The 14,222-nt window shown below is 33.5% G+C and overlaps 1 protein-coding gene across 8 annotated transcripts in view; it reads left to right on the top strand.

Annotated features, from left to right (window-relative positions):
- The window catches only part of RYR3 (ryanodine receptor 3), a 194,068-nt gene that overhangs the window by 163,092 nt on the left and 16,754 nt on the right, over nt 1–14,222 (top strand). For 7 of the 8 annotated variants that reach the window (XM_041409838.1, XM_041409979.1, XM_041410068.1 and 4 more), the window contains 16 exons: nt 106–215; nt 1,070–1,121; nt 1,801–1,851; nt 2,141–2,240; nt 2,456–2,535; nt 2,884–2,960; nt 4,598–4,671; nt 4,928–4,945; nt 5,434–5,514; nt 5,903–5,991; nt 6,369–6,497; nt 6,826–6,930; nt 7,884–7,965; nt 8,308–9,629; nt 12,881–12,939; nt 13,944–14,112. In XM_041409838.1, coding sequence (XP_041265772.1) covers nt 106–215; nt 1,070–1,121; nt 1,801–1,851; nt 2,141–2,240; nt 2,456–2,535; nt 2,884–2,960; nt 4,598–4,671; nt 4,928–4,945; nt 5,434–5,514; nt 5,903–5,991; nt 6,369–6,497; nt 6,826–6,930; nt 7,884–7,965; nt 8,308–9,629; nt 12,881–12,939; nt 13,944–14,112 — 2,598 coding nt within the window. The remainder of the gene's footprint in view (nt 1–105; nt 216–1,069; nt 1,122–1,800; nt 1,852–2,140; nt 2,241–2,455; nt 2,536–2,883; nt 2,961–4,597; nt 4,672–4,927; nt 4,946–5,433; nt 5,515–5,902; nt 5,992–6,368; nt 6,498–6,825; nt 6,931–7,883; nt 7,966–8,307; nt 9,630–12,880; nt 12,940–13,943; nt 14,113–14,222) is intronic. The other variant, XM_041409904.1, reaches the window with a different exon arrangement.

The following is a 14,222-nucleotide window of genomic DNA, read 5'->3' as shown; positions in this document are numbered from 1 at the left end:
ACATATTGGATAAAATAAATTTACTTAAATCCTTTCCTAAGCTTAATTACTGAATTTTCTTCTTACTTCTGAAGCTTAACTTTTATATTCTAAATCTTGAGACAGACATCTCCAAAAAAAGATGAAGAGGAAGAAGAAGAGACTGAGAAAAACCATCCTGACCCACTTCATCAGATTATCCTCTATTTTAGTCGCAGTGCTCTTACAGAGAGAAGGTAAAAGAGCTGTGTGGAAAAGCCCACTGAGTGAAAGCACACAGTAGCTGAATTTTTAGTAACATTACCAAAGTGATTTAACAAAAGTGTAGTTCATTATTGTACATGGTGAATACCTCTTTCCCTCTTAGTTTCATTAGAGTTTTCATGTATTTAAACTCAGTATAACCTTTGCATTGAGATAAACATTGACTACTTTTGACATTTTAAAAGCTTGGTAAATACCCAGTGCAGAAATGACTGAGCATGACTTCGCAGGGAAACACAAATTCTGCAGGAATTGCAGGTTTAATCAGAGCACCTTGCCCTGGTCTCTCCTGGTAATTAATAGATGTGTGTTCTTGGCTTTGGTATTCATTAAATTTCACTCAGTAAGTCAGAAAAGGTTCTGTTCATGTTTATGAATCTCATTGCCAGCTTCTGTTTTGACTTTAGCTTGTTGATTAGAATTAGATTTTTATGAATATTCCAGAGTTTCATATACTTTTTCAGTATGACTAATAAAATCCTGCCATCTGACAGTTATAATTATTCTAATTATTATAATTTATAATTTATAATTTATAATTTATTATAATTTATATTTCCATATCCCTTTTCTGCACCTTCAACAGCCAAGGATGACCCAAAATGACTAAGTTAAATGTACAAATATACCTCTAAATTGTTTGAGTAAAAACTTAGAGATTTGGATTTAGATAAGAGAAGTCCTTCATTATGCAATTTTCAAGTTTAATAGCTTTTCAAGTAGACTACTTTAATAAAATACTCTTTAGTAAAAAAGGCATATGAAATCTTTATATTACTAGATCATAAAATAATAAAATAATTTAAAATCTTTCTATTCTTCACAGCAATCTAGGACATGATCCTCTATATATTGCCTATTCTGCCATGATGGCAAAAGTAAGTACATAATTTCAAGCCCCATCCTTCACTGCATTTCGGTACTTCCCATTAATTTTAGATGCTTCTTAAAAGTTTTCTTTCTTACACAGACTGCTTGATAGTAACTTCTGTATTTTTAATGAAGCAAATGCTGTTCAGAGTTTTACATACATGTATAATGAGAAATTTCCTATGTTAAAATAATACTATAAAATTTCAGTAGGTGCAGTCCTTTCACTTGACACTTCTTTTTGCATATGATTAACTCCTTTTAAAGCAGTTTAAACCCATTAGTTATCTTTATTCTTTGGGTAATTATTTTTGGGTTAATACTTGAGTTTGTCAAAGATAAGTCAGATTTTGCAACACATTCATTACAGCTGACTTGTGATGAGAGCTTGACTGTGAACAGAAATATCATGGTTATAGAGATAGGGCACAAGATTATGTGGACTGCAGTTACAGGGTGTGTATGTAGTTGGATGAATACCCTGAACTACTCCACATTAGGGACTATCAGCTTCTTAGTGCAGATAAGCACAAATATTTGCAATTAAGTGTTTTTAAAATCTTCTCAATACCTTTACTAACTGCTTGAAAAAATATTTGGCAATTTTTGTAGAAATACTATAGCAAAAGCAGGCATTATGTTTGTTAATAAGCAAGATCTTGTGATTTCTGTTTTTAACATCAAAAGAGCTGTCAGGAAGAAGAAGAGGGAGACGAAGAAAAAGAAAAGACATTTGAGGTGAGAGTTTAAATAACATTTCTTTCTCATAATCTAATGTGAAAGTACTTTAAATATGTCCACTGGAATACATGCAGAAATAGCACAGCACATTGTGTGTTGAACACAGTGAGCTGGTTTACTAGGTTATTCATACTAAAGAAAGATGGGGTGTTTTGAAGCTTTGGAGTCAAACAACCCATGGATTTTGGAGGCAGATGGTCTTCAACAACTTCAGATTTCTCAGCTTCCTATTTTTCCTGGATCCATTCCAATCTGTAGTCTGTTCTAATTTTGTTCCCAAACCCAGGAGAAAGAAATGGAAAAGCAGAGAACTCTCTATCAGCAAGCTCGCTTGCATGATCGAGGAGCTGCTGAGATGGTCCTTCAGATGATTAGTGCAAGCAAAGGTAATGCTCTGTGGTATCTTTGAAGTGTACACAGGTGTGTTATGTCAGTGTACCTATCATGTAAATATCACAAACAGCTTCTATACAACACTGAATGAGGCAAAATAAATGCCAGAATGCCAGTAACAACTGCACTAAGTAAAAGTTCCAGACTGCATTTCTGATTGAAGAGCTCATAACTGCAAGTTTTAAGGAGTGTATCCTTGTTTTGACAGGTCAGACAGGACCCATGGTGGTTGAAACACTGAAACTTGGTATTGCTATTCTAAATGGTGGAAACACCATAGTTCAACAGGTAATGCATTTCCAACTACTGTAGTCTTGCTTGCATAAATGAGGTGAGCAATTTTGAGAATTTTAGTGTCCTGTTAAGTTAATGTACTTAATTTTAAGCCAAACAGTGAAGAAATATCAGTGTAATTTTGGTGTAAGAGCAATTATATTATTTTTTGCCAGTGATTTGCATTTCAAAGCACTAATTCAGGAACTTTTTATTAATCTAATTTGAATATAATGAATTATAAGGGTACTTATTACCTTTACTATTTTATTTTAGTTTATAAATATTAATTAATTGCTAGGTTTTTTATTGTATATACTGTTAATGTTGTATTTTTTCCCTTCAAAAATATACAACATTTAGAAAATGCTAGACTATCTGAAGGAGAAAAAGGATGCTGGATTTTTCCAAAGCCTCTCTGGCTTGATGCAGTCCTGCAGGTAAAACCATAAATTGCATTATTACAGGTTCTGTTTTATTCATATTCACTGGCTTATTGCTCAGTGCAGGTGGATGTGTTAGATTTAAATTACAGGAGTCACAGGTTGTAGAACTCTTATGGGAAAGTTTTGTGAATCACAGGAACAGCCTGATAATCTTTTAGAGTATTCTTCTAAAGGAGAAAATAAAACAAAAGACTGCACATGCCTTTGAAGACTCAGTTTGAAGAGACAGAAAAGTAAAATATAATGGTTCCTTTACTGAGCCTAGATCCCTCAAGGTTTTTGTCTGGTAGGTTCCAAGGATGGAGAAGAGCCACCACTAAGGGAGAGACAGGCCAGTGGAGCTTTACTAAGCTTTCAGATTTGGCACATTTCTGGCGAGTTGCATAATCTCTGTCTCTTCTGAATCCTCTGCGTATGCATCAGATCTGTTAGAGCTGGCATGTGACCAGTGAGACTCTAGTAGTCCATTCCCTTGATAAAACAGTTCAAATTAGTTGAGGTAAAGGACTCCCATGCAGAAGACAGAAAATTTCTGGTATTTTTGATTACTCTTACAGTAGACAACCTCCTTTTTTCAGCCTTTTAAAGAACCAGAAGGGTTCTGAAGGAGTAGACTGGGAATTAGAAGTGGAGGAGCTGTATGCATTGACATTAAAATGTGGAAGGAATTGTCACCTGCATTGCAGAAATTATTGTTGAATAGTTGCAGCCTAATTAAATAATATCTGCCTCGTCATTTTTTCATTTATGTAGAACACTTTAGCAGGGATTTGTTCAAACAGGCCCTGCTGTGATATTATTACCAATTGTGTATATGTATTATTCAGAACTTCATTAAAAGAGGTATTGATAAAATTACTTGAACGTGACAAGAAAATGAAAATGATGCTTTAAGAAATGATTTTGGTTTTAATGATGTCACTAGATTGCATACATGACTGCATTTCTATTTAACTGAACTAAAATTAGATAATGATAGAATTTTATTGGAGGGTTTGAATGAAAGTATTCCAACTGGTGGTGAGAAGAATCATGATTTGCTATTCCATGTGCTGAGCTATGCCAAGTTAACAAAATAAAATTCAGATATCAGTGTCTTTTGACCTTGGAAGAGATGGAACCTTTGATAACATTTGTTCTTGTGCATATAGAATCAGAAATTCCATACATCTTCTGAATAATATAACCATGAATAATATATACAGAAACAATATAATAAAACTAACAGTGACAACTTAGTGGAAAACAGTGCGAGAGAGAAACAACAGCAGTAGTCTCCTTTGGTGGTAGGTTTAAATCAACATAAAGAGTAATATTTCAGACTCCTTTTCCACTCCTCATTTGTACATGAAACTGTGAATGTCATAATCAGGAGGGAAGTTAGGTAAGTGGTGAGACACAACCTGAGACCCATTTCTTGTCAGAATTGGACACTGGACCCTTAGTTTCATCCAAAGCTCATTTGAATTAAATAAAACTATTAAATAAAATATGAGGCAATGCATATCGTAGTGGGTCACGAGTAGTTGTTGAAGGCCTCTAGAAATTTTGCAGATGAAAATGATTTTCCATTGGTTACTATAGTCCTTTTTCCTGTTTGTGCTGTCGTTTTTCTTTTCTTTAAATATAAGTGTTCTTGACTTGAATGCGTTTGAGAGACAGAATAAAGCAGAAGGCCTGGGAATGGTCACTGAAGAAGGAACTCGTAAGTAGAATGAAATTGATTCCAGTAGTGCTTCAAACATTATTTGTGCTTCCTTCTTTAACTTGAACTGTTGTTTACTGTGGCTTGAGGTTTCTGTTGTTAAACTTACTATAAGTAATTCTAGGCTCTGGGTTCTGAATATGCTTTTTTTTTTTTTTTTTTTTTTTACAATATCTTTAGCAATAATTTTTAAGAAAAATATTGTAACTTCCAATATTCTTATCTTGTATTCTTGTTATTTTTCTTTGATCCACAGTCATCGTTCGTGAGCGTGGTATGTTTGGGTTTACAGTTTTTGATACTATTGTTGCAAAAGTGTGTTGCAAATACAGAGAGAAATCTCTCATTGCATCTTCTCAGATATCTTTAGGTTTAGCTTTATGGTCTGCAGCAGGTTGTGTGTTTAGCTTGAATAAAGAGTTTGATGCTTATTAAAGAAGTGTCACTCATATTTAAGGCATGATTTTAGTTATGACTAACAATTTACTTATTAGATATATATCCTGTTGCCTTTTTTTTTTCTAATTAGTGTTGTTTTTTTAACCATGGATGCATTGGAGTGCTAAATACTTTGGCTCTGCTTTTTCTGTCTCAGTTTTTCTTTTCATTATTATCAGTCTGTTTCTTTTAAATTGCTTTAACGCTTTTAAATACTGGTTCTTTTATTAAAATTCCAGTTTAAAAGGTTACTGTAGGATTATGTGTTCTGCATAATTAATCATAACAATTGTCACATAATCATTGTATTTATATATTTTAAAGGTGAAAAAGTCTTGCAGCATGATGAATTTACTCGAGATCTATTTAGATTTTTGCAACTTCTCTGTGAAGGGCATAACAATGGTAAGAGAACTGAATTAATTTTGTAGAAAATGTGTGGTGAGTGTTCCTAAACAGAGTGCAATAGAACCAATGTTTTCCTCTAATATATTAAGTTTCCTGAGGGGAAACTGGCATGACAGCAATTTGAATTGCAGAGTTCAATTTGATTTTGTAAGTCTTAATTTAGTTTCAGTGTTTAGCATATTACTAGTAAAGCCTGTTCTGAGTCACCTGGATAACAATTCTTCAGTTACACATACATTGGATCTAAAGTTGAATTTCTGTGACATAAGCATCTGTATCCACGAAGATATTTAAAAATAAGGCATTCCCAATGAAAATAGAAAAATAATGTTGTATTTTTTTTCCCTTTCTATACTAACCAAGCACAAATCACTTCTTATTTCAGATTTTCAAAATTACTTACGTACTCAGATGGGCAACACCACAACAGTGAATATTATCATTAGTACTGTTGACTATCTCTTGCGTCTTCAGGTGAGGAAAAAACAGATTAAAATGGAATATAACATATTCGCTTTCCTTCACTTTAGATTCACAATTTATTGGAATAAAACATAAAAATTCTCCTTAAAGGGATACCTAAAATGAAGAGGTTTTTTTTTTTCCATATCTTTTTTCCTTTGAAAACAGATGACATTTCAGAATTCTGTGTGGAATCAGATGTTTGATAATGGATTTCATTGTTCACTTCTGAAGAGAGTGAAAAATATTATTGTAATGAGAAATAGATGGACACAGATATGCTAAATTTCATCTGAATTACTGATTCAAGTTTTGGTGATATAAATGCAGGCAGTAAACACTGCATAGAGTATTCAAAACCAGAAAATGTGACATTATTTTTTTCTTAGGAATCCATCAGTGACTTCTATTGGTACTATTCAGGAAAGGATGTCATTGATGAATCAGGACAACGTAACTTTTCTAAAGCTTTGGCTGTCACCAAACAAATATTCAATTCTCTTACAGAATATATCCAGGTAAACAGAATGTGTTTCTCAAGGTACTAACAGAGAAGTTTCATGCTCACACAGCATGATCATGTTCTTTCATCAATTTGTAAATGCTTTGCACTTACTTTTTAAAAATTTTGATAAAGTCACATGGAATCACTGAACCAGTGTAAAGTGAAAACTAAAACATACAAACAGCTATGTATTTAACAGGATACAATTCAGTATTTATGCACTAGATACCCAGAGGTCTTGGAAAACCTCAGGTAGCTTCATGCCTGCCTGAAACTTCTTGTTGATTTGTTTTGGTTTATTTGGCATAAATAAAAAGTGTGGTTTTCTTAATCTTTTTTAGGGCCCTTGCATAGGTAATCAACAGAGTCTGGCTCACAGTAGGCTGTGGGATGCAGTTGTTGGCTTTCTTCACGTGTTTGCCAATATGCAAATGAAACTTTCACAGGTATTTTCAACATTAATTGTCACGGTGCACTCGCCTTCACTAAAACCAATATTGACATTTACAGCTCAATTATACCTTTTTGGTAATGAATGTGGCAGTTTGGTCCCTTCCTCCCTCTTGCCAAAACCGGAGGATCTGTCAGAGCAGAAACAACATTAAAAACACTGAACATAAGGGAACCAAGAGAAAAGCTGAGAAAGACCCAAACAGGGAGGGAGTGTGATATTTGGTCAACTTATCCAGTTAATTAATCAAAGACACTGAGCATGGGGCCACAGGCAGCGTTCATTTCACTCTACAGGGCACAGTCCCACTCCACATCAGGATTCTGTGTTCTTCTATGGCTTCTGCTTAATGTATCCACGCACTCAAGCTCTGCACTGAATGCAACAGTGCAGAGAGTAATTTCCTTTCTTATTCAGTGTCTCTGCTGTCCTCTTACAAAATTTCTTCCCACCCTATAGAAGTATAAGAGAATTTTAAGAATAGTATTTAGGGCCTTAATGTCAAACACAAATCTACATTAGACTTACCATGTTTTGTAATTAAAAGAAACAGTTCTAGTCCTCTTTGAGTGGTAATACATTATGCATTAAATATTACCAGTGAAGCAAAAAAGGAGGGATTTCTTCTGAGACAGATACTTTCAGATCTGTGTAGCAACACCAATTTTTTTTATTTGTTTCTGCTGTCCCTTACCTTCACTTTGGTATTCCTTAATGCTTTATTAAAGCTTAAGTTTATGGTGTTAATACCTCTGCTGCAGTAAGTTGCATATTGTATTAGACTTCTGATAGCAATCATAATAAAATGACAATGAAATGTTGCTGAATAATGCAAATGAAATTTAGCTGATCATCTTTAATATCATTTCTCTCTAAATTTATCTAGTTTTCCATATAAACACAAATTAAAAACAATCTTACAGTCCTTTTTTGGTCTTTTTTTATTAGGACTCCGCTCAGATTGAATTGCTTAAGGAACTGCTAGATCTACTAAAGGATATGGTAGTGATGCTCTTGTCACTGCTTGAAGGTTGTACCTGTTTTTCTTTATGGTCAAATATGATTATCTCCCTTTCCTAGTGTAAAGCACTATTCTCACTTCCTAGTGTAAAGAACAATTATTATGTTCATCTTTCTAAATTGCTTTTTAATTGCCTTTATTTAATCTTTGGGGAAAGATTCTTCACATTTATTTAACAATTATTCTGGAATATACATAGTCATGAAATAAAGGCCTGCTTGAGAAAAGCATGTTTGAAGAAAAATATACTAATACTTAAGAACATTTTTGTTCTGTTTTCAGCACAAATATGAAATGTCATTATTTAAAATGTAGTTGTCAAATAACTTTCTATTATAACACACTACTTAGGTAACGTTGTAAATGGAACTATTGGAAAACAAATGGTGGACACGCTTGTAGAATCATCTAGCAATGTAGAAATGATTTTGAAGTTCTTTGACATGTTCCTGAAGTTAAAAGATCTGACTAATTCAGATGCTTTCAAAGAGTATGATCCAGATGGTAAAGGAATCATTTCCAAGAAGGAATTTCAGAAATCAATGGAGGCTCAAAAGCAATACATACAGTCAGAGATTGAATTCCTGCTGTCCTGTACAGAAGCTGATGAAAATGACATGTTTAATTATATTGACTTTGTGGAAAGATTCCACGAACCAGCCAAAGACATTGGATTTAATGTGGTAGTATTGCTAACAAACCTTTCAGAGCACATGCCTAACGATCCACGCCTTCAGAGCTTACTTGAGCCTGCAGAAAGTGTTCTTAATTACTTTGAACCATACCTTGGCCGTATTGAAATAATGGGTGGGGCCAAAAAAATAGAAAGAGTTTACTTTGAAATCAGTGAATCCAGTAGAATGCAGTGGGAGAAGCCACAGGTGAAGGAATCTAAAAGACAGTTCATATTTGATGTTGTAAATGAAGGTGGAGAGCAAGAAAAAATGGAACTCTTTGTGAATTTCTGTGAAGACACGATTTTTGAAATGCAGTTAGCATCCCAGATCTCTGAAACAGATTCTTCTGAGAGGCCTGAGGAGGAGGAAGAGGCAGAGCCTGCTTATGTAGTGGATATTGGAGATGATGAGGAAGAAGAGAAGTCCCTGGAACCTGCTTCAGCTTTTGCAGTGGCCTGTGTTGCAGTGAAGAAGAATGTTGCCAACTTTTTGAAAATGGTCACTGTGAAGAACCTTCGTAAACAATACAGGAAAGTAAAAAAGATGACAATAAAAGAGATGGTGAAAGTGTTTTTCTCCTTTTTCTGGATCCTATTTGTAGGGACATTCCAAATGTTCTTTTCTATAGTGTGGGGGATATTCCAGATTCTTTGGAGCACTGTATTTGGGGGTGGCCTGGTTGAAGGAGCCAAAAACATAAAAGTTACAAAAATATTAGGGGATATGCCTGATCCAACACAGTTTGGAATCCATGATGATGTTATGGAAGCAGAAAAAGCTGAAGGTGCTGAGCATGGCATAAGAGCTGAACTTGGGGAGTTTGTGAAGAGTGAAAAGGGAGAAACTGACATAATCGCAGACATTTTTGGCATTCCTACAAAGAAAGAAGGATCAAAACATGGTCATGATGCTGGACTTGGAGATATTGCAGAAATCCTTGGTACTGAGATCCAAACACCTCTGGAAAACACAGTTCATAAGAAAAAAAGATTACAGGTAAATTAAAGAGATTTTGTATTTAAGATAATATTAATAATTATAATTGCAATAATAAACTACTGAATGTTAACAAGAGATTTATTTTATATTTAACTGATTAATATATATTATCAGTTAGAAATTCCTTTATAATCTTTACATATTTAAAAACCAACAGGAAATTTCATTGTTTCAGTGTTTAGATTTCAGTGCAATAAATTGTTACTCTTGTTACTGCTCATTTGGACTTTATTCAAGACATAAACTGCTAGCAAATTTCTAGTCACAGTTTTTGCTTTAAATGATTTATGGTGTTGTTTATTCTGGATACCCCATTTTTTCATAGTATACTTCAATTACTTTTACAACTTATACAACTCCATAATAATGCCTATGCTTTACATGCAACATAGTATCCTTTTTTCCTTATTATTTGAAATATATTTGCCTGAATTTATTGTTAGTTTAATGTTTATCATGTAATTATTTACTCTTATTCTGGTTTATAAGGAATATAGTTTGTTCAACTCAGCTGGACTAAAGAGAATATTTTTCTGTGTAAAAATGGATAGAACTAAATGCCAAAACCAATTTATTTATCATATTTGGAAGACAGTATGTTTCACCCTACATCTCAGGTCTGTTTCTACTTGTTATTCAAAAACATCTTTTCTCTCATCATTAACCCACTTCTTTATGATATACTTTCCAGATATATTCAAGATAAATCTAAAGTGTGCAACTTCTTAGGGCATTATTTTCTCTAACTTGTATATTTTTCTCCAGATTCTGGTTCTTGCCTAAATGAAACTAAATTTTTTGCATTTGTTTTTCTTGTGTGTTTACTAAACAATTTTTATGTGTGGACTTAAAAATTACAGTCTATTAAAATCCTGTCTCATTTAGCATAAATATAATGTGGTTGGTATTTAAAAATAACTATTTTAACACAAGAATCTTGGCAGGTATAAGTAAACACATTAGAACTTTCTTCAATAGTTGAAGTATTTTCACTCAGATCTGAATAAACACTTTAGAATATGTTTTGCTTAATTTTGATTTATACATTTCTTACAGAGGTGTTTGATATCACTGATGAAATCACTCTAATTTTTGCAGATAGTTTGAGTCATTTATTGTGAAGTCAGTTATGCAATTTATCCAGTTTTTACCTTTGATATGTTATCTGGTGCAACTTACCAAAGCAATGTTTACACTAATTTTGTATTACTGGAATTGCTGTTCATTTCACATTGTGTATATAAATGCTCACATAATCTACTTAGAGGAGTGGATATAAAGAATAAGTGGAGCTCAAAGCAGAAACAGCAGTGTAAGAATCAAAACTTCCCTTCAGGAAATCACTATGTCTTAGGCATCTGCAATGATAAAATTCACACAAATGGATAGAAATAGAAAATCAGGTCTATATACTGGAAAAGTGTACTGATGAGGTCAGTGACATTTACCATATAGCCAGAGACACTGAAAAATAACCTATAGAATCATATACGATGAAGACTTTCAGGAGTTTGCATTTACTGTAAGGCTCTACAGGAATCTGAGTTATGTGGGTTCACAAATTAGAAAAGTAGTAGTGACATAACAGTTTGCTGATAAATCTAATTATTGGTAGCAATAAAATAAAAAGCTAACTGTGAAATTACCTTAAATAACAGAAATAGGGAAAGTGATGGATACAGGAGGAAAATTAGAATTTTATCTGTAAAATGCTTCATTTTGATCTCATTGTTACTGTTCAAGTATGAAATCTTGGGAATATAACTGAGTTGTACAACATTATCAGATAAATGATAACTTCAATCAAGCAAACTGAAATTTTGAATTGTTGAGAAAGGAAGAGAGGAAGCCCTCACATTATTATGCTCCGTGAATCTTAATTAATCTGTGTCTTGAAGACCAGGTTCCCTCAGTTCAAAAAGAGTGTGATAAAGCTGGAAAAGATTCAGTGAAGATCAATGAGCTGTTAAAACTCGATATGGAAAAAAATCTCTTATATGGAATTAAGTAAATTAAGGTTCTTCAGCCTGGAAAAGAGAAAATTGAAAGAGCATATAGGGATTTATTCATTCTTCTACCACCCACCCATTGAAAGAACCAGGCATCATCAAATGATCTCTCAATTACCCTCCACCAGCTTGAGATCTTAGGGGAGATTCTTTGAGAAAGAGTTACACCTGCGTTGTTTACTAGGTGAAGTTCCACAGATAATATGTGAGATACACAAGGGAAGATCAACTTAATAAATTCTTTCCTATATCCTTTTCCCACGTACTTGTGAGAGACAGGCATCCAGATGAGTAGTGGCAGAAATTTTAGATGAGTGTACATATGTGTTAACTGGAAATGTAGGACCAAGAGACAACTGCTCTCTAAGCACTTCATGAGAATACAGAAGAGGATTAAGAGTTGGGACAGGTTTTTGCAAAAGGGGATGGAGACAAATTTCAGGCCTTTAGATTTCTTTCTGAGTCAAGGCCTGCATCTCTTGGACTTCCATTGAAGCTTAGATACTCCAACTGCATTTGAAATGAGTTTACTTTGACGTTTGAAGCCTAAAGGTGTTTGAATCCAGGCCCCCTGCAGCTTCTTTGCTTCAGTTAGCCATTTGTAAAACTGTGTACTGGTTTTTCCTTATCTCAAGGGAAAGCTGTAAATACAACACTAAAGAGGGTTGTGTGGTGTGCCAATAAAGGTTTAATGAACCATCAGCCCAGATAAGATAAACAGCTTGAAGAAAACATTGTGTAAGTAGAAGTTGTTTAAGTATTTGTCTGTTTTCAGTTGCACTACTTGATCACGGCCAAGTAATTGAGTTTTGTAGTATCTGATAGTTACATAGATATTTTTCAGATTTTTGATGATAACATTAATATATTGTTTCTTGTTTCAATCAGTAACTCCACTGAGTCTTTGTGGGTGACTTTAGTATCAGGATATGATCTGGATGTATGATCTGGATCATCCTCAGCTGGTCACATAATTTGCCTGATCACTCTGTATAATTAAGTTGTTCAGTCAACTGGATTAGTTAAGAGTATTGATAACACTATACAGAAAAATTTCTGCCTTTTTCATTGTTAAAATATAGCCTGAGCTCCCTATCTTTAAAAATCAAACACTTTGAAAGTGCAAAGTTCTATAAAAATATTATTAATTATTTTGTTTTTTTCTTAGAAGACAGTGACTAAAGTTAGCAGAATTTCATTTGAATGGATCAGTTTTGACAGGTAAAATACTTTTTGCAGATATCTGAAATTGCAAAAGAAGCTGGAACACAAAGAAAAGCAGAAGCTGAGAAGGCAGAGTAAGTTAATTTTACAAAATTCCCATTTAACTCCTTGGTAATTCCTAATATAATTTGGCCAAATTATAATTTGGACCTAAATAATTTGGCCAAAAATAATGCAAGAAATGCTCAGTATTCAAAAACTTTATGCACACTTTGTCTCATCAGTATTTTGAAAATATACTAAGGATTTTGCAAATATACTAAAAGATAGCAGACCATGTCAGTAGGCAACACAATGGCAATCTGATTTTTGTGGCCATTGACAATTATGCATATATAGATCTGTGGCCATTGTCTTTTTAAAAATTCAGGTTAAAATCCCCATAACTTCATTTAAAAATGAGCACCAGTCTTAAAAACCTATGCAACCTATCATTATGCTTTCTGCTTTCCCTACTACCCACTACAATTTTCTTTGGATCATTTAAGATTAAACTAACCCAACTATTTTTATTTACTGCTGTTTTATCAGATACAGCAGATACATTCCTTTGTCCAGTCATCCTATATATGACTGCCTAAACAACATTTAAAACACTTACCTTGCTTTAGCAGCATCCTACTATTAAGGAGCATCCTGTCTCCCTGGACCTACAGTCACATTGTAGTAACAGATTAAAATATTTTGTACAGACACACAAAAGGTGTCCTAGAGATTCCTACAGATTCAAAAGCTATACATAATTATATTTTCGTCTTTTTTTTTTCCATTTTGCTTCATGTTTAAAATATTTACTTCAGAGTCATTAATCTTTCTCCTCTTATCTGCCAAAGTTAATTTTTTTAACAGCATGTCATCAGGGTCTATACTTTAAGACAATCATATTGATGCCTCAACATTATGTCACACATATGGAAACCCAGGTTTTGGGGGTTTTTTGTTAGTAACTAAATTCCTCTAATGCTGCATACAGTATAAAAACTAAATTTTAAAGCCAAACTTTATGAACTCAAATTCATTTGAAATGAATGCATCTACATTTGGCTAGATATTTTTGTTTAGTTAACCTTTTTTCTAGCATGGAAGATGGTGAGAAACAAGATAAAGCAAAGGAAGTACAATCTGAGCAGCTAGAAGAGGGGAAAATGAAGAAAAAGAAGAGAAGACATGGACAAAAAATTGAGAAACCAGAGGCTGTTATGGCTAACTTCTTCAAAGCTTTGGAAATCTATCAGACAAAAATGCTTGTAAGTTTGTCTTAAATTCTTTAATCATTGAATTTTTATTTATATAACCCTTTTTCAATAATTAAGAGAGAAAAGTCATCATAAAGGAAAATTTGGTAAGAGTGTTCAGA

The sequence above is a fragment of the Onychostruthus taczanowskii genome, unplaced genomic scaffold (assembly GCF_017590055.1).
Source record: "Onychostruthus taczanowskii isolate IOZ18803 unplaced genomic scaffold, ASM1759005v1 scaffold1, whole genome shotgun sequence".
Taxonomy (NCBI): domain Eukaryota; kingdom Metazoa; phylum Chordata; class Aves; order Passeriformes; family Passeridae; genus Onychostruthus; species Onychostruthus taczanowskii.
The sequence above is the reverse complement of the archived record's forward strand: the minus strand, read 5'-3'. Positions and strand labels throughout refer to the sequence as shown.